This window comes from Candoia aspera, chromosome 10 (genome assembly GCF_035149785.1).
Source record: "Candoia aspera isolate rCanAsp1 chromosome 10, rCanAsp1.hap2, whole genome shotgun sequence".
Lineage (NCBI taxonomy): Eukaryota > Metazoa > Chordata > Lepidosauria > Squamata > Boidae > Candoia > Candoia aspera.
In genome coordinates this window covers 1,442,761-1,470,738 of record NC_086162.1, presented here as the reverse complement: position 1 = coordinate 1,470,738, position 27,978 = coordinate 1,442,761, and the positions used below count along the sequence as shown (strand labels likewise).

The following is a 27,978-nucleotide window of genomic DNA, read 5'->3' as shown; positions in this document are numbered from 1 at the left end:
AATTAGTATCTGTGTTTTACTCAGTAGTAGGCAGTGCATGACACATTGACCATTTCGTGGACCCAAATGCGTATCACTTCGCAGGAGGCCTTAGTTGGCTAGAAGAATATGGATCTAAAACACAAGTGGCCAAAGTCACAGCTCCAAGGGTCCTATTCTCTTTCTCAGGGCTAAAAGGTTCAACTGTTGTCCCACTATAGACATGAAAGGGCAGAATGTGACCTCAAAATCCTTGCATGGGTGGAACTTGTAGGTGCCATGAAGCCCAAATGTATCCAAACAAAGTACTGCAACAGGAATAAATATTTTCAGCTGCCACATGACTGAGGCTGTATAAATATTCAGATGGACATGTGAGAAGTTGATTTTAAGATAATGGAACATATGCATGGAGAGCATGCTAAACCTCCTTTTCATGACAAGAGTACAGAGAGACTGTTTAGTGAGGTCCACCTTGCAATGGCATTAGCCTGGTTTAAGTGAGCAGTCCTCAAGTACCTGCCCTTCAACCTAAATTCTCCAGTCTGTAGAACAGGAGCAACAGCAGATGTGAAATGACAGAACAGCTACTTTTCACACTATGCGCTTATGTAAAGATATGTCACTCTGTGTGTGTGTGAGAGAGAGAGAGATCCCATGTGTGTTCCTGTGGGGAGGTAATGACTGCCTGGTCTGGTTCATTGCTCCTAAGGTGGCTCATCTAGGAGAGACAAACAGCTCCAGAAGCCCTGGCAACATTCTGAGGGGGAGGGTGGCAGTGCAGCCTGGCTGGGCTGCCTGAAGCAAGAAATAGCCATAACCTGAGGAAGAGGAAATGGAGGGCACCTACATTAGAAAAAGGTTGGGGGGGGGGGATGAGAGAGAGCAGCAGCTGCAGCCTCCACCCCCCACTAAAGAGCCTGTGCTTAGTCTCTCAGCTGCAGCTGCTGGAGGAGACCACAGGAGAGGAAGGGCAGAATGAAGAAGATGGCCCTGGCCAGCACAGCAGCAGGGATTCTATGTGGGGCCCTACCACTTCCTCTCCTTTGGGGTGACAACGATGCCAGAACTATCTGGGCAGCTGAGCACTGGCACTGTGATGGAGCAGGCCACACACCAACTTCATCCAGATCAAGTTCTTAGAAAAAAAGGAACAACCAGTTCACATAAACTGGTCTGGCCTGACTAGATACCTTGAGGTTGGTGGCTACTGATCCATCCATTCTGCAGTTACTCATTTCTACTTCCCATGCTATGTGGAAAATATGCTCCTAATATCCTGTTCAAATATGCCATGCAAGACGCCCTATCTCTGATCTTTTAAGGTGTTTGCAACAGACCATCTGCTCAGATGCTTCACTCTGCGTGTGTGTGAATATACATGTGCTCACGCATAATGCACATACAGAGAGTGGGTTGCATTTCTTGTGCAAGGGAAGCTGTCTTCATAATCTTATTCACAAGCCTTGGGTAGAGGAACATTAATTAAACACTAAAACAGAGAGGAGGGTTTTTTTAAAAAAAGAAAAGATCAGTAAACCTTATTTACTTGTCACATTTCATTAGCATCACCTCTAAATGGAATGATATAAAAGTTTAAAATTCTACAAAAAGAATCAGATTAATTTAGGTCAAGATAGTGGAAAAAGTGATGTACTGTTGATCCATCTTCACAAGACGTTCCAGGTACTGGATCCAAAAAAGGGGATTTCAGCTTCTGCCCATTATTCACTTGACTTCTCAGTGCACAGTTGGCTCTTTGTGGAGGGCAGATTCAGCATTAATGCAAAATCAATGCAAGAAAAGTAACAGTCTGATGGCAGGGCAGAGGGACAACTGGCTGTTCAGCTGCTGAAGTGCTTAAAAGACCCATAGGCACCCCATAGCCTTCTGCCCAAGTCTTCTGGCCTTGTCCCTAGTGTTTTTCAGATCCAAGCTTTCACCACCCATTGTCTCCTTTGGCCCCTGCCAAATTTGGCACCCATCTTGCTTAGCTACTCTGACTCAGAGCTGGTCTTCTAGCAACCCTTACTCTCTTCCTTCCACCTTGCCCCCCAGTCTCTAGATCTCATCCTACTTCAAGACTGTGGTTTGGGCCTCTAAGCAGGAGCAATCTTCATCCCAGTCAGAGCATAACATATTCTTCCTGAAAATGCAGTTCCTTGAATAGTTGAGGCATTCTGAAATAGCAACCACCATATCTGCAAGACAATCTAAATGCCCGGCTCCTTTGGGGTATGCAGAGACTCAGCTGAAAGTCATTATCTTATTCTCATTAAGCTATGTGTATAGAAAATGAATAAGGGACGCGGTGGCGCTGCGGGTTAAACCGCTGAGCTGCCGATCGGAAGGTCGGCGGTTCGAAACCGCGCGGCGGGGTGAGCTCCCGTTGCTCGTCCCAGCTCCTGCACACCAAGCAGTTCGAAAACATGCAAATGTGAGTAGATTAATTGGTACCGCTTCGGCGGGAAGGTAACGGCGTTCCGTGAGTCATGCCGGCCACATGACCACGGACGGGTCCTTAGGGACAACGCCGGCTCCAAGGCTTAGAAACGGAGATGAGCACCGCCCCCTAGAGTCGGACACGACTGGACTTTATGTCAAGGGAAACCTTTACCTTTACCTATAGAAAATGAATACATCAATACTGGCTCTTTTGATCTTCTTAAAATGAAAGTCAAAACAACATATTGGAAGGTTTCTAACTGGCTGGAGGTGGCAACCAGAGTGAGGACTTCAAAAAACAGAAAGAAAAACATGGCAACAGGGAGGCTGTCGGAGTCACAGAGAACAGATCAGGGCTATAGATGAAACAAGTACTACAGCTCTGTACTGAACGGAGCTATCTCAGCTTCCGTCTCCTACAGAGAATTATGATCCCCAAGGTGACACTTCGTCAGTTGTCAACAAAGTGTCGCCTCGGGGATCATAATCCTCTGTAGGAGACGGAAGCTGAGATAGCTCCGTTCAGTACAGGCAGCTCTGGCGTGGGCTGATCCATGAAGTCACTAAGAGTCGGAAGCGACTAAATGAGTAAACAACAACAAAAGGTGACACTTAGGTGAGTTCCATTTTATCTCCTCATGTGAGTTCTCTCACAGAAGACCAACTAAAAGCAAAAACAGAGACTTTATGGTTTTATGTGTCACCATATACATCAAGGAGGCAGCTATGGGCCAAAATTCTATGGATTTCAGAGCCAAGAAGACCTCTAAAGAAAAGCCAAGGAGTTTGCCAGACCAAACCTGAACTTTGCCCTTCACCAGACCACTGATATAAAATCCTTCATCAGACAAAACACAAAAGGCGTGGAGGAAGAAACATAATCCTCCATACTCACCTTTCTTAGTGGCTTCAAAGCTATCATGGAAGTGTATCCTCTGGATATCATAGGTTAAGGTTGTGTTGGGTAACAAAGTTCTGTTCCTGTTGATGATGTTAGCGGAGAATCGGAATGCTTGCTCCTCAGCATTCATTACCTGGGCATTTGGGCCATCCGCATATTCAAATATTCCTCCTGCAAGACAATAACAGACAGTTATGGCCAGCCCTGTAACTCCAGTCAGGTCACTGCTGAGATTGCAGTTCCAGAAGAAAGGAAAGTGTGAAGAAGATACATGAAACCTCAAACGGTGTGGTAAATATGTATCAGACAGATACAAACAATCACGGCTGCTTGTCCTGGGCATGCACCTACTGCATAGGTAGTTTCCTTTCATCTATCCTGTGTTTACTTTAGTATCACAGAAGGTACAACTGTCTGCTTTGCTTTTCATTCTTGGAGTGTAATGCCCTATTTTGGATTACCAGCTCCTTTGCTATAAGAACCAATCAACTAATCAGAATTTAATAGACCTCCTTTAAAGTCAACTGCTGTACTGGAATTGTGGGCCTCAATTCAACCTCTGGATTTTCTGGAGTGCTATAAGAGACATTTCAGTGATGTCCCTAGAAAAAGAGTGGCTGAAATTTGGGGTTTATGTGTGTCTAGTTCATTTTGTTTGAGAAATTGAGGAAACTGACTGTACAAAATGTGAATGAACTTCAGGTCTCCTTCTGGTTTTAGGTCCTTCCAGCAACCACACCAAGCATCTCTCACCCTTGCAGTTCATCCCCTGCTGGTTTCCACTCCTCCTTTTTAGAATAGTAAATATAGAGCAGACCCTTCCATTCAGTCTTTAATACGGAGTTTCATAAGCCTTCAGATTCTGAAGCTCTCCTCAGAACAAGCAAAGCAACCTTCTTTCTCGAGGCACAACATCAGCCCTGCTGAGGAGTCCAACTTACAGCCCTTTGCTTCCCACAGCAATCTTATGCCACTGAGAAGCCCATGAGCTGGCTGGAAAACAAAGTCTTAGGCTGCCCCAGAAGCTGCATTTTGCTGCCATGGCTGATCAAACTCACTCTGCCACCATTGTTGGAGAGGAAGACCGAGATCTGTCCAAATGCTTCGTACTAGAATGTGACTGCCTCACCATCTTTTTCTAAGCTCAAGAGGCCAAACATTTTGGCCTTTTAAGAAAGGTGCACCAGTTCCCTAATCCAATCCAAGGTGCTGTTTTTGACCTTTAAAGCCCCTCCTGGCATGGGGCTGGGTTACTTGAGGGATGTTTCTCCATGATTACATCTGCCCATCCCACCAGATCCAGCAGAAGAGGCCTGCTGTGGGTCCCGTCTGTCAGGGAACTACACTTGGCGGGTTGCAGGAGGTGGCATTCTCTGCCGTGGTGCCTGTCTTGTGAAACATTCTCCCCCCCGAAGGGAGGTCAGCTCCATCCCTCCTTATTTTCTGGAAGTCCCTCAAGACCTGGCTGGGTTATCAAGCAGTGAGATCTTGAGGTGGCTCCCTTGCTAATCTAGTGTGCCTTACACTTTTTAAACTTTTTAATAATGACTTTTTTTACATGTTTATTTTTTTATATCTTTGTTGTACTGTACATCACTTCTTGTGAGATGGGCGGCCATATAATTCTGACAAATAAATAAATAATCAATCACTGGGGCTGTCCTACCAGCACATTTTCCCAGTATGGTATTCCCAGCCAGGCCAATATTGGTATATTTTGATAGAATTGCTTTCCCAATAGTAGCAATTCCATAATTTACCTTTTCTACAACTGGCACACCCTTTGGCATTTTCCTTCAGCACTTAGCTACCCCCTTGTCCCCCCTCACTACTCATAGCAAGTACTTGGTCAGATTCGGCTGGAGTATTTAGGTAATTAGCAAAGTCTTGCCTTATTTAAAATATGAACATTTTTTAATCATTTCGTTATCTATTCACTCATTTTAAAAAGACTTTTTGGAACTCGGGTTTTCATAATCCAGTACAATATGATATCTATTTTACAGTTTCTGCTGATTCAGGTCTTGCAGGATAAATTAAAATACAATAGTAATATCTCTTCTGTAAAGCTTGTAACCTTTCTGTCTGTTAGGGAGCTTGGGAGTGATCCTGGACCTGGATCTCTCCCTGCTCCCTCTGGGAGAGTCTGTGGCTTTTTATCAGCTTCAGCCCATAAGCCAGATGGGTCAGTTCTAGACAATCATGAATTAAAACCAGTGGCACATTCACTGCTAACCTCCAGGTTGCCTTCAGCACTATCTAGCTTCTGTATCACTCCAAAGCTTCAGCTGATACCAAATACTACATCCGGGTAGCCTCCTGCAGAGATCATATTACAGAACTTCCAGGGATGTTAGAAGAAGGCACCTGTTACTGCTGAAACCCCTGTTGGCTTGGGTTTGGGGCCCCTGAAGGAACATGTCCTTCAGGAAAATCCCTACTGCCCACCACAACTGTCCAAGGAGGCTCAGCTCCAGTGGCAGCCACCAGTCTTCCTCTCTCAGGGCTGCAGGAGTCCCCAGGATGATGCCAGCGATGCCATCCACACTGTTTTGAGGGCAATGTCAGCACAATTTTTTCTACAGGTTGACCATGTTTAATTGCTATTTTGACATTTTTAATCCTTCACCAAATTGTGGATTTAATTCTGTTTTAATGTAAGATTTTACAGTATGTGTGTTTTAAATTTTCACAGAAATATTTTGGACTTTTAATTTATGTTTTATAAGATATTTTAAAACACAGTTCAGAAAAAAAAAGAAGAAAACTAAAAGAAAGAAAATGAAAATATGCCCCATTTAATATTTGAAGAAGATCAGTATTTCTTTTAGATTAAGTCCTTCACAGTCCTAGATTAAGTAACCCAGTAAAATATTTCTCCCATCAGGGGAGATGGGCGGTAATATAAATTTAATAAATAAATAAAATTTAATAATAAATAAAATTTCAGTGTTTTGCCTTTTCCATCATAATTACAGCATGTAAAAAACTAATACGGTATCCTGTATTAGTTTAAGTCTATTTACAATCTTAACATTATTAACATTAATAAACATTAAAATCAAGTCAATATTCAATACTTAACAGTAGCTAGTATAATATAAATTATAAGTTAGAAGAAAAATTAACAAAAATTCTGTCTTATTTAATAATTGTTAATATTTAACAGAAAATTTAACAAACACAGCTGGCCTGTGGGTTTCACCTGGGCAACACTTGAAGATGAAGCAGCTGGAATGTTTCAAACAGGTACTTCCAATACATTCTCTTGTCTTTTGAAGCACCTCTTCCAAAGGATTTGCAATGCCCTTTCTGCACCTATTTTAATCAATAATTTTCTAAAAGACCAAGCAGCGTCTTGGCTGATATCCTGCTTCCAATAAATTTCAATATTTCAATTATAAGACATTGTTCTTGGCCTTTCTGTATTTACTGACACATTTGTACTCTGATTGTTTTATTTTCAGCACATAACCCTCCTTGATTCTATGCCTGGACCACACAACAAGCTTTTGTCTCCTTCAAGGGTCCTGGAGTGATTAACTCGCACTCCAAGTTCCTCTAGCTAACCCCTCCTCATGCTGGATAATTCCCAAGCACCCAGGGATGTTAGACAGATCTGTTACCACTCTTGCTCTTTCCAACAAGTTTTGCCTGCCTTGTTTCTTGTCATGGGTCAATGTGGGCTGGGTGGTGGGCCAAGAATTTGCCTCCTCTGCTGTGTTTAGTTAGTGGTTTACTGAACCAGACTGCTTTGTTGCTGCCTTTTAAAAGGGTGCTAAGCCTTCTGCTCTCATTTTCCCACTTCAGCATAGCAGAAAACTGAGCCACAGTTTAATTCAGGGGTTCTTGATTTTTAAAGGTTTTTTTAACAGTTCATTTATTTAGACTTGGACTGTAAAAGTTGGTGGTAAAAGAGAAGCAAAAACAAACCTTCCTAAGCACCTCTTCCCTCCTGAGTGCATTTCAAGGAAGGGCACTTCAAGGTGAGCATGTGATGCAGAAACGAGAACAGGCCTTAACGTTAGATGGCATCCCCAGTTGGTGCCACCATTTCTGTGCTTCGGTGGGGCTGCTCTCCTGAGCCTTCCCTTGTGTCCAGTACTGTGAAGGTTGTCTACCTGCTATGACTTCCCAGTCTCCTCTGAAAGCAGAAAATGCCCTGATTCCATTTGTGCTTTAGAGTGTAAATAATCTTCTTCTTTTGGTTAAAAGATTTAACCCACTGCTCTGGACATCAATTTTCAAAAGAAAAATCTGTCACACTACCATATTTTTATCTCAGCATTTTCAATAGATATCCTAGACGGAGCCAGTTGCACCTTTTCTGATAAACAACTTTTATTAAAATGCATAAGCTTCTGTGAGCTGCAACCACCTCATCAGATGCATGGAATGGCTAAAGTGCTCTGGGAGGTTAGGTGGGGGAAGGGAGGGGAGGGGACTGGAGGGAAGACAGGTTGCTTATGCAAATGCTGGTTACACGTGAGACAGATTACAAGTACTGCATCAGTGAACAATTATAATGGGTTAATAACACCTTGTGTTTGTTGTGACCTTCTGAGACTGCCTGAAACCTTTTGATGTATGTGAGCCAGCAGTCTCTTGCTCAATATTTATTTATTTATTTATTTATGCCTTCAAGTCAGTGCCTGGACAAGTCCCTGCAGTTTTCTTGGCAGCATTTTTTGAAGTGGTTTGCCACTGCCTCCTTCTTCCTAAGGCTGAGAGGGAGCAACTGGCCTAAAGTCACCCAGCTGACTTTGTGCCTAAGGTAGGATTAGAACTTGCAGTCTCCCGGTTTCTAGCCTGGTGCCTTAACCACTACACCAAACTGGGTCCTGACATCCAACTTGTGTCCATGTCAGGCCCAGCCCAAGAACAACAAAGAATCAGTCCATTCAAACTTCAGTTCTTTATTTGCTCACACCGTGTAGACAGAATCTTGCCAGACTAAAGCTACTCTACCTAACCTAAGGGGAAATAACGTGGGAGACTCTAGGGCAGGGCAACCCTGAGCCTCTTTGTTTTCCCACCATTGCTTCCTGGGCTGTGCTTCCTCTTATTGCTACCACCTCCTTGGAATGTGCTCCCTGAGAACCAGCAGCACCACTGAAATCCACCATAGTCCATTCTGTTTTGCACAAAGTCTGGCCCATTTGCCTTACATAGAGATATCCTGTTCATCCCAGCAAGCCTTTCATGGATGCTACTGACATTTCCACCACTGCTACACTTCTGGATCACAGTGGTTTTTAAAAGGGAGATCAAGGCCTACATTTATTTATTTATTTGTTTGTTTGTTTGTTTGTTTTATTTCTCAAATTTCTAACACTGCCCATATCCCCCCAAAAAGGGGGACTCAGGGCAGTTTACAATAAAATCCACAATTAAAACCATAAAAATATAATTACAATATAAACAGCCAATAAATACTAATAAATAAATACAAAATCCAAGGAGTGAGGATCTCATTCATTGGGGAGGGATCTACAGTACCAGCCACCCCCAGGAAGAACTATTGCTCTTCCCACCCCAGGCGAGGGGCAGAACCAGGTCTTCAAGTTCTTCCAGAAGGCTGGGAGTGAAGGGGCCTGCCTCACCTCCATGGGCAGAATGTTCCAGAGGGTGGGCGCCACTGCAGAGACTGGAGGGGTCCATAGCATGCCCTCTCTGCATAATCAGGTGGGACAGGTTGATGATATGGGGATGAGACGGTCCCTCAAGTAACCTGGCCCCATGCCATGTTGGGCTTTAAAGGTCATAACCAACACCTTGAATTGGACCCGGAAGCAAACTGGCAGTTTGCGCAGCAATGGTGTCACATGTGTCGATCTTGGGGCACCAATAACTGCCCATGCAGCCACATTCTGGACCACCAAAATGGGGAGGTGGGAGACAGGATGGAAATTGTCCAACACAGTAGGGTCCAGGGATGGTTTCTTGAGGAGCGGGTGTACCAGCACCTCCTTGAAGGCAGATGGAAACACCCCATCTCTCAAGGATGCATTAACCATCGCCTGGACCCAACCTCGTGTCACCTCCTGGGCTGCCTTCACCAGCCAGGAAAGACATGGGTCTAGATGACATGTGGTGGCATTTACAGTCCAGAGGATCCTGTCCACTTCCTTGGGTCTAACAGGATCAAACTGTTCCCAGATAACTGGGTAAGTACATTCCCTTGGCATCTCCCCAGACTGTGCCTCACACTTAGAGTCCAACTTAGAATGGATCTGAGTGATTTTTATCTTGCAGATGCTCAGAAAACTCCTCTGCATGGCCCTGTAGGCAGCTCACCAAGCCTGCCTTGCCCAAAAGAGGTTGAGTAATCTTAAACAGGGCCTTCGGGCAACATTCTGCAGATGCAATAGGAGTGGAGAAATATTGATGTTTCACTGCTCTTACTGCCACATGCAATACACTGACGTCCTCCCCCTGACTTAGGGTAACTAGAAATGCAAAACTTCACAATAACTAGCTCTGTGGGACCACAGCAGGAGTGCCATGTCTCTGTTTGTGTTATGGAGGTTGCCTGCAACCTCCATAACAGTTTGTGTCATGAATAGCCCCTGGCCAGGTGGAGAATGATTGTTGAACAACCCATAAACAGCAACAACCAGCAGACATGCAGACGGAGAGGAGCCAATGGCAATTCAGCACCTTGGACCAATGGCCCACCAGAGACTGAAATCAGACAGGAGAGGTGCAAGACAAGAGGTGCCACCAGACGAAAGGAACTTTTGGGAGGAGGGGGAAACAAATGTATTTATCCTGACAATTAGAAACTGTGATCATTCAGATCTTCAGTTTACTTGGGATCACTGCTCAATAAAATCCTTCTATCTATTCCTAATCAGCGGACTGGTCTAAGACTGGGAAAGGAGTATGGCAGGGTTGTATACTCTCACCCTACCTATTCAACTTGTACACAGAATACATCATGCAATGTATTGGGCTTGAGGAATCCAAGGCTGGAGTTAAAATTGCTGGAAGAAACATTAACAATCTCAGATATACAGATGATACCACTTTGATGCCTGAAAGCAAAGAGGAACTGAGGAGCCTTATGATGAAGGTGAATGAAGAAAGTACAAAAGCTGGCTTGCAGCTAAACCTCAAAAAAACCAAGATTATGGCAACGAGCTTGACTGATAACTGGAAATAGAGGGAGAAAATGTAGAGGCAGTGAAAGACTTTGTATTTCTAGGTGCGAAATTACTGCAGATGCTGACTGCAGTCAGGAAATCAGAAGACGTTTAATCCTTGGGAGAAGAGCAATGACAAATCTCGATAAAATAGTTAAGAGCAGAGACATTGCACTGACAATAAAGGTCCACATAGTTAAAGCAATGGTGTTCCCCGTAGTAACATATGACCATAAGGAAGGCTGAGCGAAGGAAGGTAGATGCTTTTGAACTGTGGTGCTGGAGGAAAATTCTGAGAGTGCCTTGGACTGCAAGAAGATCAAACCAGTCCATACTCCAGGAAATAAAGCCAGACTGCTCATTTGAGGGAATGATATTAAAGGCAAAACTGAAATACTCTGGCCACATAATGAGAAGACAGGACACTCTGGAGAGGATGCTGATGCTGGGGAAAGTGGAAGGCAAAAGGAAGAGGAGCTGACCAAGGGCAAGACGGATAGATGATATTCTAGAGGTGATGGACTCATCCTTGGAGGAGCTGGGGGTGGTGATGACCAACAGGAAGCTCTGGCGTGGGCTGATCCATGAAGTTATGAAGAGTTGGAAGTGACTAAACAAATAAACAATAATAATTCCTAACCAGTCTAGGTCAGAAGTGCTGATTATTGGCAAGATATCAGAGCCATTACAGTTTGTGAACCAAGGAAGATTTTGTTTCTATTGTACTAACGATCACTGATACTATTAATATCATATCACCAAGCATCAGAGGTTTGGCTCCAGAAGCCATAAAACCCTTTCTGGTCCTTCTCCTCTGTCATGGATTGTAAAGGAGGGAGGGGGAGAGTTGATTGCTGTGTGAAAAGCAGAGACATCACGGAGTGACCCAGCAAGCTGACGCTAGAGTGTTGTGGCTAACTACTTATCAACAAACGGACACTGAAGAATGTTGCTGGGACTCATGTTGTAAAAACAATAGCAGTTGTAAATATTCAATTTCAAACAGAGGCCGGAAACTGGGGCTAGTAAAAGGAGGGGACTGGGGAATCTCATTCACTTGAGTCTTGAGATGGAGATGGAGATGGAGATGGAACTGTATCTTTCAATAAATGAAATACTTTACTGAGACCTGATTGGTTCCAGAGAGATTTCTTAATATTGGGATATCTGAACCCATGATCCTCACAGAAAGACTCAAGTGAATTATGGCAACTTTACCCACTGATCAACTGATCTATGAGGAAAGTTCCAATGGAGCGGTGGCTACACTGGGGGGCTCACCCCCCCTTGAGGAGCGTACACCCACTCAACATCTGCAACCTGAAGTAACAATATTGGAGTCAGAGTGTAATGGTTGCCTATTCTAAAACACCATCAGGCTCATGAGGAGGAATTCAAAGATATCTGATTTATGAAAGAATAGTATTCAGGATCACAGAGAAAGCTGAGAATGATGAAAGTGCACCAAATTCAAACTAAAAACCCTCGGTGCAAATGAAATCCCTCCCCCCACAGAATCTTCTCAAGTCCACAATCCCAGGTGCTCCTAACGGTTTCTGTCATGCGCTGCCTACCGCTGAGTAAAACACAGACGCTGATTCAGAGAAGAGCAGGTTCAGGTTTATTCAAACGTAGAGCTAGTCGCGAAAAAAGCTGAGAGTGAAGGGAGCGCGCCGGTGCGGGGTTTAAATACCCCGCGCCAGTCAGCGCCCCCTCACCTTGGGTTGCGTCATCCCCCCTTTGTCCTGCATGCTTCCGTGCCAGTAGGTGAAGGGTTGCAGGGCCCCTGCTGGTGCCCCGGGCTTCGCCCATAATCGGTTTCTTTCTCCGGCTGGTGATTGCTGTCAGCTGGGCGATCTCCGTTGCACTTTGCTGACAGCTTCAGGTGTGCCTCGTGATCCGCCTAGTCTTTGTCTTTCCTTCTTCCTCTTTTGTGTCCTGATGGCTGAATCATCCGGCCAGGGTCTGTGTCTGTTGTTGTGCGTGCTATGCTTATCTTGTGTCCCTTCCTCTGCTTCCTCATTATTGTCATGTGTGCCGTTGTGCTGATGTCTTCAGCTCAACGGCACTCATGACAGTTTCTGATGGTCTGCGGGAAAAGTCCTTGAGCAGCGAAAATAACCCAAACACATTCCATTGTCCTGATTTCACATACAGAGCTTGGTACAAGGTCTCACAGCAGCTCCCTCCCAAACAGAAACGTGCGTCAGCGCCATGGCATGTGAAACGTTATGATGTATAAAGTACATTGAATCAGTGAACATGACACAGAGGAGTGTACAGATTATGCCTCTGAAGATGGCGAAGAGGAGTGACAGACCTCCTGTGGAATCCCCAGGAAGACACCAGGGGCTCTCTTATTGACTTCACGAATATGGAGCCTACTATTTGATGGAGCCCTCAGAGGTGGGGGGGGGGGGCTAGAGCCAGCACAGTTTCCTATTGCTGCAGCAGTCCCCGGCAGACCAGCAGAAAGGGAGTGGGAACCACCAGGCGATGCCTGCAGACTCTGACACCGATGGTCAGCGGGAGTTGGGGAGGCGCGGAACCAGTCATCAACCACTGGGTAAACCTGCAGCTGAGGGGGGCAAGAGGCCAATCAAGAAACAGAATGGATGAACTGGACCACACTATTTCCATGCTAACTGAACGAGTGTCTGGCATAGAGGAGATGCTGCAGCAGGTGTCAAAATCGCTAGAGCTACTTCTACTGCAATTGACCCCAAGGCCAGTATCCAGGCAGCCCTCCCCAGTGGCCAAGAGAGACCAGGGAGAGAAGAGAGAATGAAGACAAGGATGGGAACAGCACTTGGTGTCGCAGGGGGAAGTACGAACTGCGGCTGGCAGTTTTAGCCCAAGAGGTGGGAGCTTCCTGGGAGTTCCATGTAAAGTTTGATGGAGACCCCCAATGATTAGCATTCTTCCTAACCAATGCTGAGGCATTTATGGAGGAGTATGAGGACACTTTTGCCACGGAGCAGGCAAAAGTGAGATTTGTGGGGCAACGACTGAAGGGTGCAGCAGCTGACTGGTACATTCAACTGCACAGTGCAGAAGCCCTGGAATTGGATGCCATGGATGAATGTATGTTTGTGCTGAGGAAGTGATCTGAGGACCCCCTTGTGAAACTCTGGGCAAAAGCCGACTTGCAGCACATCAGATCAAAGTCAATATTGGAATATGCCATGGTGTTCAAAGCACTAGCTGGGAAGCTATTGGACTGGCAGAAAGTGCTGGAGGTAGACTATTTCAAAGCAGGGCTGCAACTGGAGATCCTACATTGGGCCTTGGGGTGCAGAGAACCACAGTCTTTGAGAGCATGAATCTGCCTGGCCGAGAAAGTAGAAGACACCCAATGTCAACTCAAATGCCATTCACACATGCAGCCAGAAGGGAGAAACCCCCCATGAGCTATCCTGCCATGCCAAAGCCCAGCCAGAAATGGGAAGCAGAAAAGGAGCAGAGAGCAAAGAAAGGACTGTGCTTCAAGTGCGGAAAAGAGGGGCATCGCATAGGAGAGTGCCCATGCCTAACAGCAACTCACAAGCCAAAGGCCAAGCCTGACCACCCAAAGCCACCAGCACTTAAGGGCCAAGCACGGCTGCGTCTCATGGAGGCCAGTTTTGAAAATCACTTCAGACTCTGAGAATTCTGGTGAAGAGAATCAGCCACTGGCAGGAAATGAAGGGAGCCTGTCCTAAGTTGCACCCCAGGCCAGGCTTGGATCAATGGGTGTGAAGACTTGTTAGTAAGTGGATACTGCCCCCTCATTGCTGTAGAATTGAGAATTCAATCTATAACAGGGGAGGGGCAGCAGATTCAGTAGGCATGCTAGACTGTGGATACACCCACAGCTTAATGCACCCCACCCTTGTAACAGGATTGAGACAAAAGGTCGGGAAGCTCAAGGATCCCATTTTTTTAACCCACCTGGATGGGTCGGATATGCATGGGGGCCTTGTTGAGTTTTACACTGAACCAGTGGAGATGCAAATAGGGCTGCACAAAGAGACTTTATGATTCCTGGTAGCACCCATAGCAAGTCAGTCAGTAATGCTGGGATTAGCTTGGCTACGGGATCGCAACCCCAAGGTGGATTGGAAGTCAGGAGAAATGGTGTTTGCAGATGTCAGAGGCTTGGCCCCAGAAGCCATAAAACCCCTTCTGGTCCTTCTCCTCTGTCATGGGTTGTAAAGGAGGGAGGGGGAGGTTTGATTGCTGTGTAAAACAGAGACATCACAGAGAACTCAGCAAGCTGACACTGATGTTGTGGCTAAATCCTTATCAGCAAATGGACAGTGAAGAATGCTGCTGGGAATCATGTTGTAAAACCAATAGCAGTTGTAAATATTCAATTTCAAGTGAGGGTGGGAAAACGTGGCTTAGAAAAGGAGGGAACTGGGGGGATCTCATTCACTTGAGTCTTTAGATGTAGATGTAGATGGAACTGTATCTTTCAAGAAAAGAAATAATTTACTGAGACCTGGCTGGTTCCAGAGAGATGTCTTACTATTGGGATATCTGAACCTACGATCCTCACAGAAAGTCTCAAGTCTACCATGGCAACTTTACCCACTGATCAACTGATTGATGAGGAAAGTTCCAACAGACTGGTAGCTTCACTGGAGGGCTCACCCTCCCTCCAGGGGCATGCACCCGCACAACCTTTGCAACCTGAAGTAACAAACTTGGAGTCAGAGGGCTATGTGGCTTACACCTCTAAAGAGGGCAAAGAGAAATGACAGAGCCTTGCATGGGATCCCCAGGAAGAACACGGGGATTTGCTCATCAACTTTGCAGATAAGGAGCCTGCTGTTTGACGGAACCCTGAGGCAGGGGCTCCCCACCAGGGGCCAGTGCATTTTCCTATCACCCCAATATTCCCCAGAAAACCAGTGGAGAGGGAATGGGGACCACCAGGTGATGCATGCAGACACTGACACCAATGGTCAGCAGGAGCTGGGGAAGGCATGGAGCCAGTCATCAGATGGTGAGTAAACCTGCAGCCGAGAGGAGTGAGGGGCCAATCGTGAGACAGAATAGATCAATTGGGCTGCACCATTTCCACACTGACTGAATGGGTGACCGGATTACAAGCAATGCTGTAGCGGGTGTTGAAATCACTGGAGCTACTTCTACTGCAACTGACCCCCAGACCAACATCCCAGCAGCCCTCCCCAGTGACTAGAAGAGACCAGGAAGAGGGGAGAGGATGGAGGCAAGGACATGAACAACACTTTGTGTTGTGGGGTGAAGCACGAACGGTAGCCAGCAATTTCAGTCCAAGAAGCCACCCAGAAGTGGGAGCTCCCAGGGAGTTCCATGTAAAGTATGATGGAGACCCCCAACAGTGTGGAGGAGTATGAGGACACTTTTGTCATGGAGCAGGCAAAAGTGCAATTTGTAGGGCAATAATTGAAAGGTGCGGCAGCCATCTGGTACATTCAACTGCACAATACAGAGGCCCTAGAACTGGATGCCCTAGACAAATTTATGTTTGTGCTGAGGAAGTGATTCAAGGACCCCCTTGCAGAGCTCCAGGTGAAAGCGGGCTTGCAGCACATTAAACAGGGATCGAAATCCATGTTGGAATATGCCATGGAGTTCAAAGCACTAGCTGGGAAGCTATTGGACTGGCCCAAATCACTGAAGGTAGATGACTACAAAGCAGAGCTGCAACCAGAGATCCTGCATTGGGCCTTGGAGCACAGAGATCCACAGTCTTTGAAAGCATGGATCTGCCTGGCTGGGGAAGTAGAAGACACCCAACATCAACTCAAGCGCCATTCACGCATGCAGCCAGAGGGGAGAAATCTGACAGCACCTGCAAGCTCTCTGGCTGCACTGAAGAAGCCCAGCCAAAACTGGGAAATGGAAAAGGAACGAAGAGCAAAGAAAGGACTGTGCTTCAAGTGTGCAAAAGAGAGACACTGCATTGGAGAATGCCCCTGACTAACAGCATCCCCCAAGCTGAAAGCCAAGCCCAAATCCACCAGCATGTAAGAGCCAAGGCATGGCTGCATCTCTCATGGAGTTCAGTTTCGAAAATCACTTCACTGACTCCAAAAATTCAGGCAAGGAGAATCAGCCACCAGCAGGAAATGAAGGAAGCCTGTCCTAAGTTGTGTCCAAGGCCAGGCTTGAATCAATGGGTGCAAAGACCCATTAGTAAGTGCACAATGCTCCGTCATTGCATAGAATTTAGAATTCAATCTCTAACAGGGGGAGGGGCAGCAGATTTAGTAGGCATGGTGGACTGTGGATGTACCCGCAGTTTAATGCACCCCACCATTGTAACAGGACTGAGACTGAAGGTGGGGAAACTCAAAGATCCCATAGTTTTCACCCACCTGGATGGATCTGACATGCATGGGGGTCCTGTTGAGTTCTACACTGAACTGGTGAAAATGCAAATAGGGTCACACAAAGAGACTTTGCGATTCCTGGTAGCATTCATAGAAAGCCTGTCAGTTGTTTTGGGTTTAGCTTGGCTGTGGGATTGCAACCCCAAGTTGGACTGGAAGTAAGGAGAGATGATCTTTACTGATGGGACCTACCTGGGCCTGAGGCTGATTAAACAACCTGAGAGAGGCAGGCTAATGGGACAGCTAGTGGAGACCTTGGGTGGGGCAACCGATGAGGTGGGAGCAAGCATTCCATCATAATACAAATACTTAAAAGTGGTGTTTAACAAAACTGAATGTGACCAACTGCCCCCCTTAGAAGCTCCAATTATGCCATAGAGCTAATACCGGGAGCCAAAGTACTGAAAACGAGACTATACCCCATGACCCAGACTGAAACGGAGGCATTGCAAGAGTTCATAGATAAGAATTTGGTGTGCAGTTTCATCCAAACCACATCATCATCAATGGCAGCCCTGGTACTTTTCCAGAAGAAGGACGGGTCTTTGAGACTGTATACAGACTATCAGGGTCTCAATGCTGTGTGTACTTCCAACAAAAATTCTGTACCCCTGATGAAGGACTTACTAGCTCACCTCTCAAGAGGAAAAGTATTTACAAAACTGGATCTAAGGGAAGCCTACTTTTGCATCAGAATTCGAAAGGGAGATGAGTGGAAAACTGCTTTTAACTGCCAGTTGGAGTTCTTTGAATACCTTTTAATGCTGTTCAGCCTGCAGGGAGCACCAGGTATGTTCACGCAGTTAATCAATGAGGTGCTTCATGAATTCCTATACCATGGAGTGTTAATGTATTTGGATGATATCTCGATCTACAATTCCACAATGGTGGAGCCTGTGGCCTTGGTGAGCAAGGTTTTGAAGAGGAGACAAGGAGAGAGCTACAAAGCTTTCTAGGGTTTCCTAATTTCTACCACCAGTTTATACTTAATTTTGAGCAAGTGGCATTACTGATCTGCTAAAAACCAAAAGCAAGGTTGACCACAAAGCAGCAAAATGGCTGGAGGCAGGGCTGAATTGGACTTCTGATTGCCAAGAGGTGTTCAAGTGCCTAAAAGAACTATTTACTTCAGAGCCAGTACTGAAAGACACTGATCCCCAAAAACCTTTTGTGGTCCAAGCCAATGCCACAGATGTGGCAATTAGCACCATTTTGTTACAGAAAGACGTTGAGACCTTGCACATATCTATCACAGAAGTTTTCAGAGACTGAGAGGCAGTGGCATGTGTGGGAAAAAGAATCATTTGCAGTAAAATGGAAATTAGCCACATGGTGCCACCTATTAGAGGGAACCCCCATCCATTTGAAGTGTGGACCAACCACAAAAACTTAGTGGCACTGAACTCCCCAAGAAAGCTGAATCCAAAACAAATCAGATGGGCTAATTTCTTTAGGAGGTTCAACTTTATGCTTTCCCAGGGGGAAAGAACTTTCTAGCTGATGCATTGTTCTGCCTACCACAACATACTAGCCAACAGGAGGAGATCGTTGACACAATCATCCTCTCTAAGCAAATCTGCATGGGCGTAACAATGCACAGCCAAACACATCTCACTAACCCGTTAGAGGCTGATCAGGGTCTACTAACACAGATGTGAGAAGACTTAAAAACAGATGAGTGGCTGGCTGAGAAGAAAATGCTTTTAAAAGAGCAACAAGGGTTGTGGTGGAAGAGGGAGAGACTTTATGTACCTGATGCCCTTAGAAAGAAAACATTAGAGCTCTGTCATGATGCAAAAGCTGCTGGGCACTTTGGGTTTATGAAAACATTGCACCTAATACTCAGATGATTTTGGTGGCCCACACTGCAAAAGGACATTGAGGTATATGTTATTAGTTGCCCCATTTGTGCCACAGCAAAATGCATGGGGTGAAAACCAAAAGGACTGCTCCAAAAGGTGGCAACCCCTAGTCGGCCTTGGAGACAGATAGCTGTCCCAACAAGCAGGAACCACACTGAGATGAGGAATAAGTCTCTAGTGTTTTATTACTGCTACATTAGACAGAAAATCCTAACAAACTGAAGAAGCGTGAGAAAACCCATACAGATAAACCCCAAAAGTCAAGGCGGGTCTGTTCTGTGTCTCTTTGAATGACTGCTCAAATTCTCACTACTACGCATGCATTTTCCCCCCTGGATAGGGGCCCCCTCCTGCTCACCATCAGTGCTCATGACATCACCCTCCCCTCCAGATTTATATTCCATTTCAGCTCCCTCCTCTCCAGAGTTCCCTCCTCCCTCCAAAATCTCATGAGAGTCCATCTCTCCCTCCAAGCTCCCATGGGAACTGGGCAATGATGGAAATTCTTCAAAGGAAAACTGTCATGAGTAAGGATGGCAAGCAGGGGGCTCCCATCCAGACTGTCAAGCGCATGCGTAGCACTGAGGAATTGTTCAGCCATTCAAAGAGACACAGATCGGGACCGCCTTAACCCTTGGGGGTTATATGTCTGGGTTTTTCCCACACTTCTTCAGTTTGTTAGGATTCCTGTTAAGTACTAGTAATAAATATTAGAGACCAGTTCCTTGTCTCAGTGTGTTTCCTGGTTGTTAGGACAAAAACTCCTCCAAGGACGAATCACTGCTGCTCTCCAGTTCTGATAATGCTTCTAGCCCAGGTGGCTGCTTCTGGAAAATAGCTAGTTAATTAGAAGATTCTTCCCCCCTCCCCCTTGGGAAATGCCAGCTGGAGGTGGAGGGCTGCGGCTCCCCCTCCTCCTCTCGCTCTGGCCTCAGAGCCTCTGGTGGGGGTGGAGATTGCCAACTTATGAACTCCTACGCTTGGGATTCCTCTGCTTGCTCAGCCAAGTGAGGAATCTCTGGTAGAGTGCGAGGCTTGGGTTTGTGAGGGAAAAGCTGATGGAATCGCTGAACCAGCGCTGGTGCATGCACATCTCTGGCATTTTCCCACACGCGCTCTTCCTCAGGGTACCCTTTCCAGTGTATTAAATATTGGATGCCCCTTCCCCTCCTCCTAGAGTCCAGAATTTCCTTGACTTCATACTCCTCCTCCCCCTCCACAATTAGTGGAGGGGGGGCATTTGCAATCGTAAGGCACTTGGGGGAGGGTCTTTAGCTAGCAAGGCTCTGTGAAACACAGGTTGGACTTTCATGGATGCTGGCAGCTGTAAATGATAAGCCACTGGATTTATCTGCTGCACCACAGTGAAAGGGCCCACACACTTAGAGTCCAACTTCTTGGAGGGCCTGGTAGAAGTCAAAAACTTGGTAGAGAGCCACACTTTGTCTCCTACTGCAATCGCTGGCCCCTCTTGTCTGTGAGCATCTGCAGCTCTCTTGTAAGCACTCTTTGCCCTGTTCAGCTGCTCCTTTAACAACTCCTGTGTGGCTTGTTGCTCTTTAAGAAAATCAGCCGCTGCTGGAACAGTTCCCTGCTGGGAGGAGGGCCTCTGTCACTCACCAAGTGATTTATCATGCCTCTATATCTAAAAACATGGTCTATAGACAACTGCACTGTGGCTTGCGCAGATGGGAGGCCTTTGCAAGGAATAAAATGCACCATTTTAGTGAAAAGGTCCACCACCACTAGTATGGAAGTCAGCCCCTGGACTGGGGGTAAATCAGTGATGAAATCCATGGAAACCATATCTCAAGGACCACTGGGGGTGGGTAGGGGTTGCAAGAGTCCTGCAGGCTTCCCTGGGAGACGCTTGGCTTCTCTACAGGTATGACAAGAAGCTACATAACCCTTTATGTCTTCAGCCATCTTAGGCCACCAGTAGTCTCTCAGAGCTCTATGGAGAGTTTTGAAAACACCTTCGTGCCCTGCCGTTTGATGGTCATGGCAAAACCTCAGTACTTCTTCCCTCAATGAGGGGGGAATGTATAATCACCCACTATGCCAGAGGATTCCTGCTTCCACATTAAATGGGGATGCTGTGTCTTGTAGACCCCTCTGGAGGTCATCCATCCTGGCCCTGGCATACGGGTCCTGTTGCTGCTGAGCTCTGACTCTTGTAAATAGGTCCTCTGTTTGTCTGCCTGCTGCTAAAATCTCTGTTTGGTTCCCCCTCATAGACTGATCAAAGTTGTGAGGTTGTAATATAGTAGCCTGGACCTCCTGGTGAGTAGCGGGGGTTGCCTGAATGGATCAAGACAGGGCATCTGCCAAAGAGTTCTGCGCCCCAGGAACATAAGAAATAACAAAATTGAAACAGGAGAAAAACTGGCTCCATCTGATTTGGTGTGGGGTGAGCGATCTGGTGTTTTGTAGAACCTCTAAATTCTTGTGATCAGTGCAAACCTTCACAGGAAAGGTCACACCCTCTAGCCAATGCCTCCACTCTTGAAATGCTGCTTTAATTGCCAGCAACTCCTTGTTAAAAACATCATAGTTTCTCTCTGCCGGCAAGAGCGTGCGAGAGAAAAAGGCACAAGGAAGCAATGTCTTCCCTACTTTGTCAGTATATTGCAATAAAACAGCAGCAATAGCAAAATCTGAAGCATCTGAATGCATTATGAATTGCTTCATGGTACCAGGATGCTTTAAAAGTGGCTGGGATGCAAAGAGTTGCTTAAATTCTTGGAAGGCTGCTTGCTCCCTCTCCCCCAAAGGAATTTGGATCCTTTCTTCAAAAGCTGTGTGAGAGGCTTGGCCCTGTCACTAAATTTATGTATAAATTTTCTATAGAAATTGGCAAATCCTAGGAATTTTTGTACGTCTTTCACATTGTGGGGGGGTTGCCAAGAGAGAATTGCCTGGACCTTTGAAGGATCCATGGATATGCCTTCTGTTGATATTCTATAGCCCAGGAAATGTAATTCCGTTAAATCGAAGGTACATTTCTCTAGCTTGGCGAACAGCTTGTTCTCTCTCAGTCTTTGTAAGACATTACGCATATGGGTTACATGAGTTGTAGCATCCTCAGAGAATATTAATAAGTCATCTAGATAAATGACCAGATACTTATCTAGTAAATCAGAGAAAATTTGATTCATAAATCAGGAAAATATGGTGGCAGCATTCGCCAACCCAAAAGGGACCACAAGGTACTCAAATTTTCCATACCTGCTATTGAAGGCAGTCAGATATTCATGCCCCTCTTTCATCCGGATCAGATTGTGCACATTCCTGAGGTCCAATCTAGTAAAAATGTGTGCTTTCTGTAAGCGATCCAGCAGGTCAGCTATTAAGGGAAGTGGGTAATTTTCTTTAACCGTGACTTAATTGAGGGAGCTGAAATCATGAACAGCTCTCAAGGGTGCCTCCTGAGCTGCTGGTGCCAACGGGTCAGGCTTCTTTGGTACGAAGATGTAGGAGCAGATGCTGGGGAAGTAGAAGGTTGGATGAAACCCTTTTGGAGATTAGAATCCAAGTAATCTTTCAAGGTGGCTAGTTCCTTGGGGGACATGGGATATTGTTTCCTTGCTGGAATCTTGGTTCCTGGTATCAACTCAATAGTGCAATCACAGTTCCTATGGGGGTGGGGTAGTGCTGTGGCCTCCACAATGGGTTGTGGAGCTTCAGCCAAGGTGTGCCCAGGATTATAGGTACATTAAGTGATGCAGTAACATAAAGTTGGATGCACTCAGTGTGGTCTCCCATTGTTAGTTGCAAAGGTTCTGTGAAACTTCGAATCAGTCCTGCCTTGAAGGGCTGGCTGTCAATGGTCTCAACTTCTATGGGACGTGGCAATTCCATGGTCGGGATGTTCAGGTCTTGTACTGTCTGTACATCAATAAAATTGGTGGAAGCTCCAGAATCCATGAGAGCTTCTAACTTGACATGGTGCTCTGGGGTTATGTGCATTATGACTGGTAAGTAGAAAAAGGATTGCCTGGAATCCTCAGAATGAGCCCTTCTTAATTGATTGATGGTCTCCCTGCTGAGCTCTGTGGAGGGAGACCGACGGAGTTTCCCTGGTTGGAAGTAGAGGCGGAGGTGGCTTGGTTCTTCTGCTTGCCCTGGGGCTCTTACGGAATTTGCTTGGCTTCTCGCTGGGCAAGCTCTCACCATATATGCCCTGGGGCTCCGCAGTAGAAACAGAGGGCTCTCTCTCTCCTTCTCTGTCTCTCAGCCTCAGAAGTAAGCCTCCTGCTCACCCCGATCTGCATCAGCTCCTCTGGTCCTGAGTAGAGAGATGCTGCAGAGAGAGCTGGAAATCCTGGAAGTGCTCTGAGGCCCCTGTTTCTCCCTGGCTGCATCTGTCTGAGCTTTTCTAGCCTGGCATCTATGACCACAGACAGCTGATATAAACCTTCTAAAGTAGCTGGTTTTCCCTGGTGCACCAATTCATTTTTTATTTCCTCATCCAGCCCGTTTGAATTGGTCTTTCAAAGCACTCTCTTTCCAGTCCAGATCTCCTGCTAACAGCTTGAAATCAGCAATGTAAATTCCCACCCTCTTGTTGCCTTGCTTGAGCTTCCGAATTTCCCGGCTGGCAGTGACCTCTCTGATCGGGTCATCAAAGTGTGCTCAGAACCCTGCCAGAAAATTCTGGTAGTCGTTGAGAATTGGGTCGTTGTTCTCCACCATGGGAATAGCCCATTTGGCTGCTGGGCCCTTTAGCAGACTTAAAATAAAAGTGACTCTGGTTCAGTCTGTTGGGAACTCTGCCGGTCTGCTGTCGAAAAACACTGTGCACTGTGTAAGAAAGGTTCTCAACTGTCCTGCTTCTCCTCCAAACTTCTCTGGTAAACTGCCCTGGGGTCTCAAGACTACTGGCAGAGCTGCTGCTGCTGGCACCGGTTGTGGTAACTGCTGGAGCTGGTTGTTGTAACTGCTGTAGCATGGCTGCTTGTAATGTGTTGATCTGGAGATCTACTTGTTGCTGGTGTTGTTGCAAGGCTGCTGCCAGTTGTTGTATGGCTTGCCAAATTTCCTGGTTTTCTGAAGACATTCCCCCCCCCCGCAATTTTTTTTCTTTTCTTTCCTCCCTCTTCCAATGTGAGTAGGAGTTTGTTAGGATTGATGTCCTAATAAGCAGGAACCATGCTGAGATGAGGAATAAGTCTCTAGTGTTTTATTACTGCTACATTAGACAGAAAATCCTAACAAACTGAAGAAGCGTGAGAAAACCCATACAGATAAACCCCAAAAATCAAGGTGGATCTGTTCTGTGTCTCTATGAATGACTGCTCAAATTCTCGCTACTACGCATGCATTTTCTCCCCTGGATAGGGACCACCTCCTGCTCACCATCAGTGCTCATGACAATAGCAATGGACTCCATTGTAGAACTCCTTTGAGAGCAAAAAGAAAACAGTCATTTGGGTAGTGACTGATCTATTCTCAAAGCAGACCCATTTCATCTCTTGCAACATGCTGCCCTCAGCCCCCCAGCTAGCCTGACTCTTCATTCAACATGTGTATCATTTACACAGATTTCCTGAACGTGTGATGTCAGACCGTAGCACACAATTCACCTCCAAATTCTGGCGCACCTTTCTAAAGCTCATTAGGGCAGGGCAAGCACTAAGCTCCTCCCACCATCCTCAGACAGATGGGGCGATGGAATGACATAACCAGATTCTAGAATAATACCTAAGATGCTATGTAAATTACCAACAAGATGATTGGGTTGACTTATTGCCATTTGCAGAGATAGCCCACAACAACACAGTGAATCAGAGCACAGGATTTACCCCTTTTTGAGCTGCCACAGGCCAAGAGTTCATAGCCATACCAGAGCTTCCATCAGAACCACCCATGTTGCTGTCCATGGAAGGCTGGATCAAACAACTACCTGACAGCTGGAGCACCATTTAGAAATCTTTACAGGAAGCCAGAGAGGATTACAAAAAATATGCTGATCATAAACAAGACCCAGAGTGGGAAATGAATATGGGTGACAAAGTATATGTATCCACAAAATATATGAAGTCAACCAAGGCATCCCAAAAGCTAGGACCCAAGTATATAGGACCTTTTCCAATCATGAAAGTCATCAATCCTGTGATGGTATGACTGGAACTGCCAAAGAATTTAAAACAAATCCACCCAGTGTTTCACTGCAGCCTCTTAAAACCTTTCAAAAATTCCAACCAATGGCATCCCGAACTGAAACCACACGCCCCAATAATGATAGAGGGGAGGCAACACTTTGAAGTACATTCCATACTTGTTTCCAGAATTCACAGGGGTCAGCTACAATACCTGATTAGATGGAAACATTTTCCTCCTGCTCAATCAGAGTGGGTGAATAGCAAAGATGTGAGAGCTAAGAAACTCACAAGAGACTTTCATAACATGTATCCTGATAAACCAAACTAATGAAGTAGTGATGGTAACATTTTACATGTTTATGTCTGCATCATATAACTCATCTTTCTTTTCTTTTCTAGAAGCACTCTTTCAATGTCAAGAGGAGAGAGATTTATTTTCAGGAGGGTGGTATGTCAGAGGTTTGGCTCCAGAAGCCATAAAACCCCTTCTGGGCCTTCTCCTCTGTCATGGATTATAAAGGAGGGAGGGGGAGAGTTGATTGCTGTGTGAAAAGCAGAGACATCACGGAGTGACCCAGCAAACCAATGCTAGAGTGTTGTGGCTACCTCCTTATCAACAAATGGACACTGAAGAATGTTGCTGGGAATCATGTTGTAAAACCAATAGCAGTTGTAAATATTCAATTTCAAATGAAGGCAAGAACCTGGGGCTAGTAAAAGGAGGGGACTGGGGAATCTCATTCACTTGAGTCTTTAGATGTAGATGTAGATGGAACTGTATCTTTCAGTAAAGGGAATACTTTACTGAGATCTGACTGGTGCCAGAGAGATTCCGTATTATTGAGATATCTGAACCCATGATCCTCACACCAAGTTAACCTGAAATCCAACTTTAAATATGCTTATAAATAGAGCAAGTAGGCTGCAACTAGAGCCATCCTTGAAGCTTTTTGTTCAGAGGTTATATCAATCTCTGCCAAAGCCTCTATTTGCTAAAATACATGAAGAGACTAAGAAGAAATGTGTTTTCAACTGATAACTGGCCATGGATATTATAAGGCAAGGCAGGAATGAATGATTCTTAAGCCAGAGAACTATCATATAAATGTGGAACCAGAGCCTGCAATGTGCAAAGCTGGGACAAGAACAGCTAAGACTCCATTGACTCAAATAGCAGCAAAAAAGCACCTAGGATTGAAACTCTGGGAGTGATATCAAGAGAGGCTAGAATTTCCTGTTCTGCTGGAGACAGAGCTCATGGTTCTTCCTTGACTGCAATAAAGGAACTTATTTAGCTGCATCAAGACTATGAAGCTTCTGCTATCACTAAATTTTGGCTTGAGTCTCTGGAGAGCCTATTGCCATGCCCAGAGAAGTCTGCCCAATACCAGTTGTAAAAGAGTAAAATCCAAACTGTAGCAATAAATGGGGTTATAACTTGAAAAAAGGAGGATGGTAAGATGGTAGAAGTAAATCACCTTTTTTTTTTATCGTATGGCATAGCAGTTCGGTGTTCATGCTGCTTTTTCTTGCTGGGAAATCGTTTTGAGGTCCAGCAGTCAGATGTGTAGACTATTTAGCCGTGATAAGTCATGTTGCACAGGGTGCACCACAAGGAGGCTAGTCTACATTAGGCTGAGAGAAAGTGACTGGCCCAAGGTCACCCAGCCAGCTTTCATGCCTGAGGTAGGACTAGAACGCACAGACTCCTGGTTTCTAGCCCAGAATCTTAGCCACTAGACCAAACTGGCTCTTAGTGAATCAACTGAACCTGATACATGGCAACTCCAAAGATCAGTGGAAATGAGGCTCCAACCTAGATTAATTTTTGTCATTAGTAATACTAAGGATTAATTAGTCTTAGATCCCATGCCAAATCCTCAACAGTAGCTTGTTGTTTCCAAGCTCACCCTAATAGTTACATCTTTTCAACACTGGTTCAGATTCTTAAAACCAACTAGTGGGGTTTCACAGCTCACCCTTATACAGCAGTGACACATATAAAACTTAAGAAAACTAAAAGATTTCTCAAAGCCCTGCAAAGTAATGCCAGGAGGGCATATATCTTATGCACAGCAAGGTATATCCCTAGTCTTACACCTAACTCAGGATTACTATTTATTATTTATTTGTATTTGTTACAAGTACTTCTATGCTGCTTCAGTTGAGCAATTCAAAGTGGCATAAAATCATAATAAGTAGTACCATACACATCTGAGATAGTTAATTATCACACCCTTAATCCTCAAAGGTCTGCTTAAATTACATTTTTAACAACTTTCTCAACATTAATAGTGAGGATGCAGTTCTTATCTCTAATGGTTTCACAGGAGGGGAGCTCTGGCAGAGCACGCTAATCTCCAAATCCCTGCCTAAACACTGCAAGGAGGGCGGGGGCTCTTAACAACTGCTCTCTGTTGGCACACCTTGGGCAGTCAGAATCTTCTAGAACCAAGCAGCTTGACAGCTAGGTTCTAAGTAATGTAGGACTTCATTAGTTATTACCATCACCTTGAATTGCACTGAGGATCGAACTGACAACCGATGAAGCTCTTACAGTAGATGTGTTACATGGGAGTAATAAAACACTCTTGTTAGTATCTGGGCTGCCATATTCTGTACCAGCTATATTTTCTGGGATCTTCAAGGGCAGTCTCATGTAGAGGGGACTTAAGATAGTACGACTGCAAGGTGACAATGGCATGAGTAACTATCCCAAATGCCTCCTATTCCATGAAAGTCATAACTCACACACCAAAGTTATAAAAAGGCCTTTTTGTTTACAATCTTCACCTGCTGATTCAGCAGGAGCTGTGAGTCCAGAAAGATCCCCAGATTACAAAACAGTTCCTTTGTGGGGAATCCAACCATTGTAAACCGCCCAGAGTCCCTTTTGGGAGATGGGCGGTGATAAATTTGATTAATAAATAAATAAATAAAAGTATTCAGAGCTAAAACTGGAACTATTTTGGAATCAGTTGGCAGTCTGCACTCTGTTTTGTTTGGCCTGAGCTTCATCCTTTTCTCCTCATCCAAACCTTATAGTCTCCAGACCCTGGGTCAAGATTTTCACTGTATCTCCCATTTGCTCTGGGATGGAGATATATAATTGGAAATCATCAGTGTACTGATGATAGCATACAAACCATCAGATGATTCCTCCCAGCAGCTTCATGT

At 45.4% G+C, this 27,978-nt stretch overlaps 1 protein-coding gene across 1 annotated transcript in view; it reads right to left on the bottom strand.

Annotated features, from left to right (window-relative positions):
- The window catches only part of LOC134503457 (glutamate receptor ionotropic, kainate 3-like), a 195,160-nt gene that overhangs the window by 70,921 nt on the left and 96,261 nt on the right, over positions 1-27,978 (bottom strand). The window contains exon 3 of the mRNA XM_063312256.1: positions 3,320-3,496. Within this exon, the coding sequence (XP_063168326.1) occupies positions 3,320-3,496 (177 nt within the window). The remainder of the gene's footprint in view (positions 1-3,319; positions 3,497-27,978) is intronic.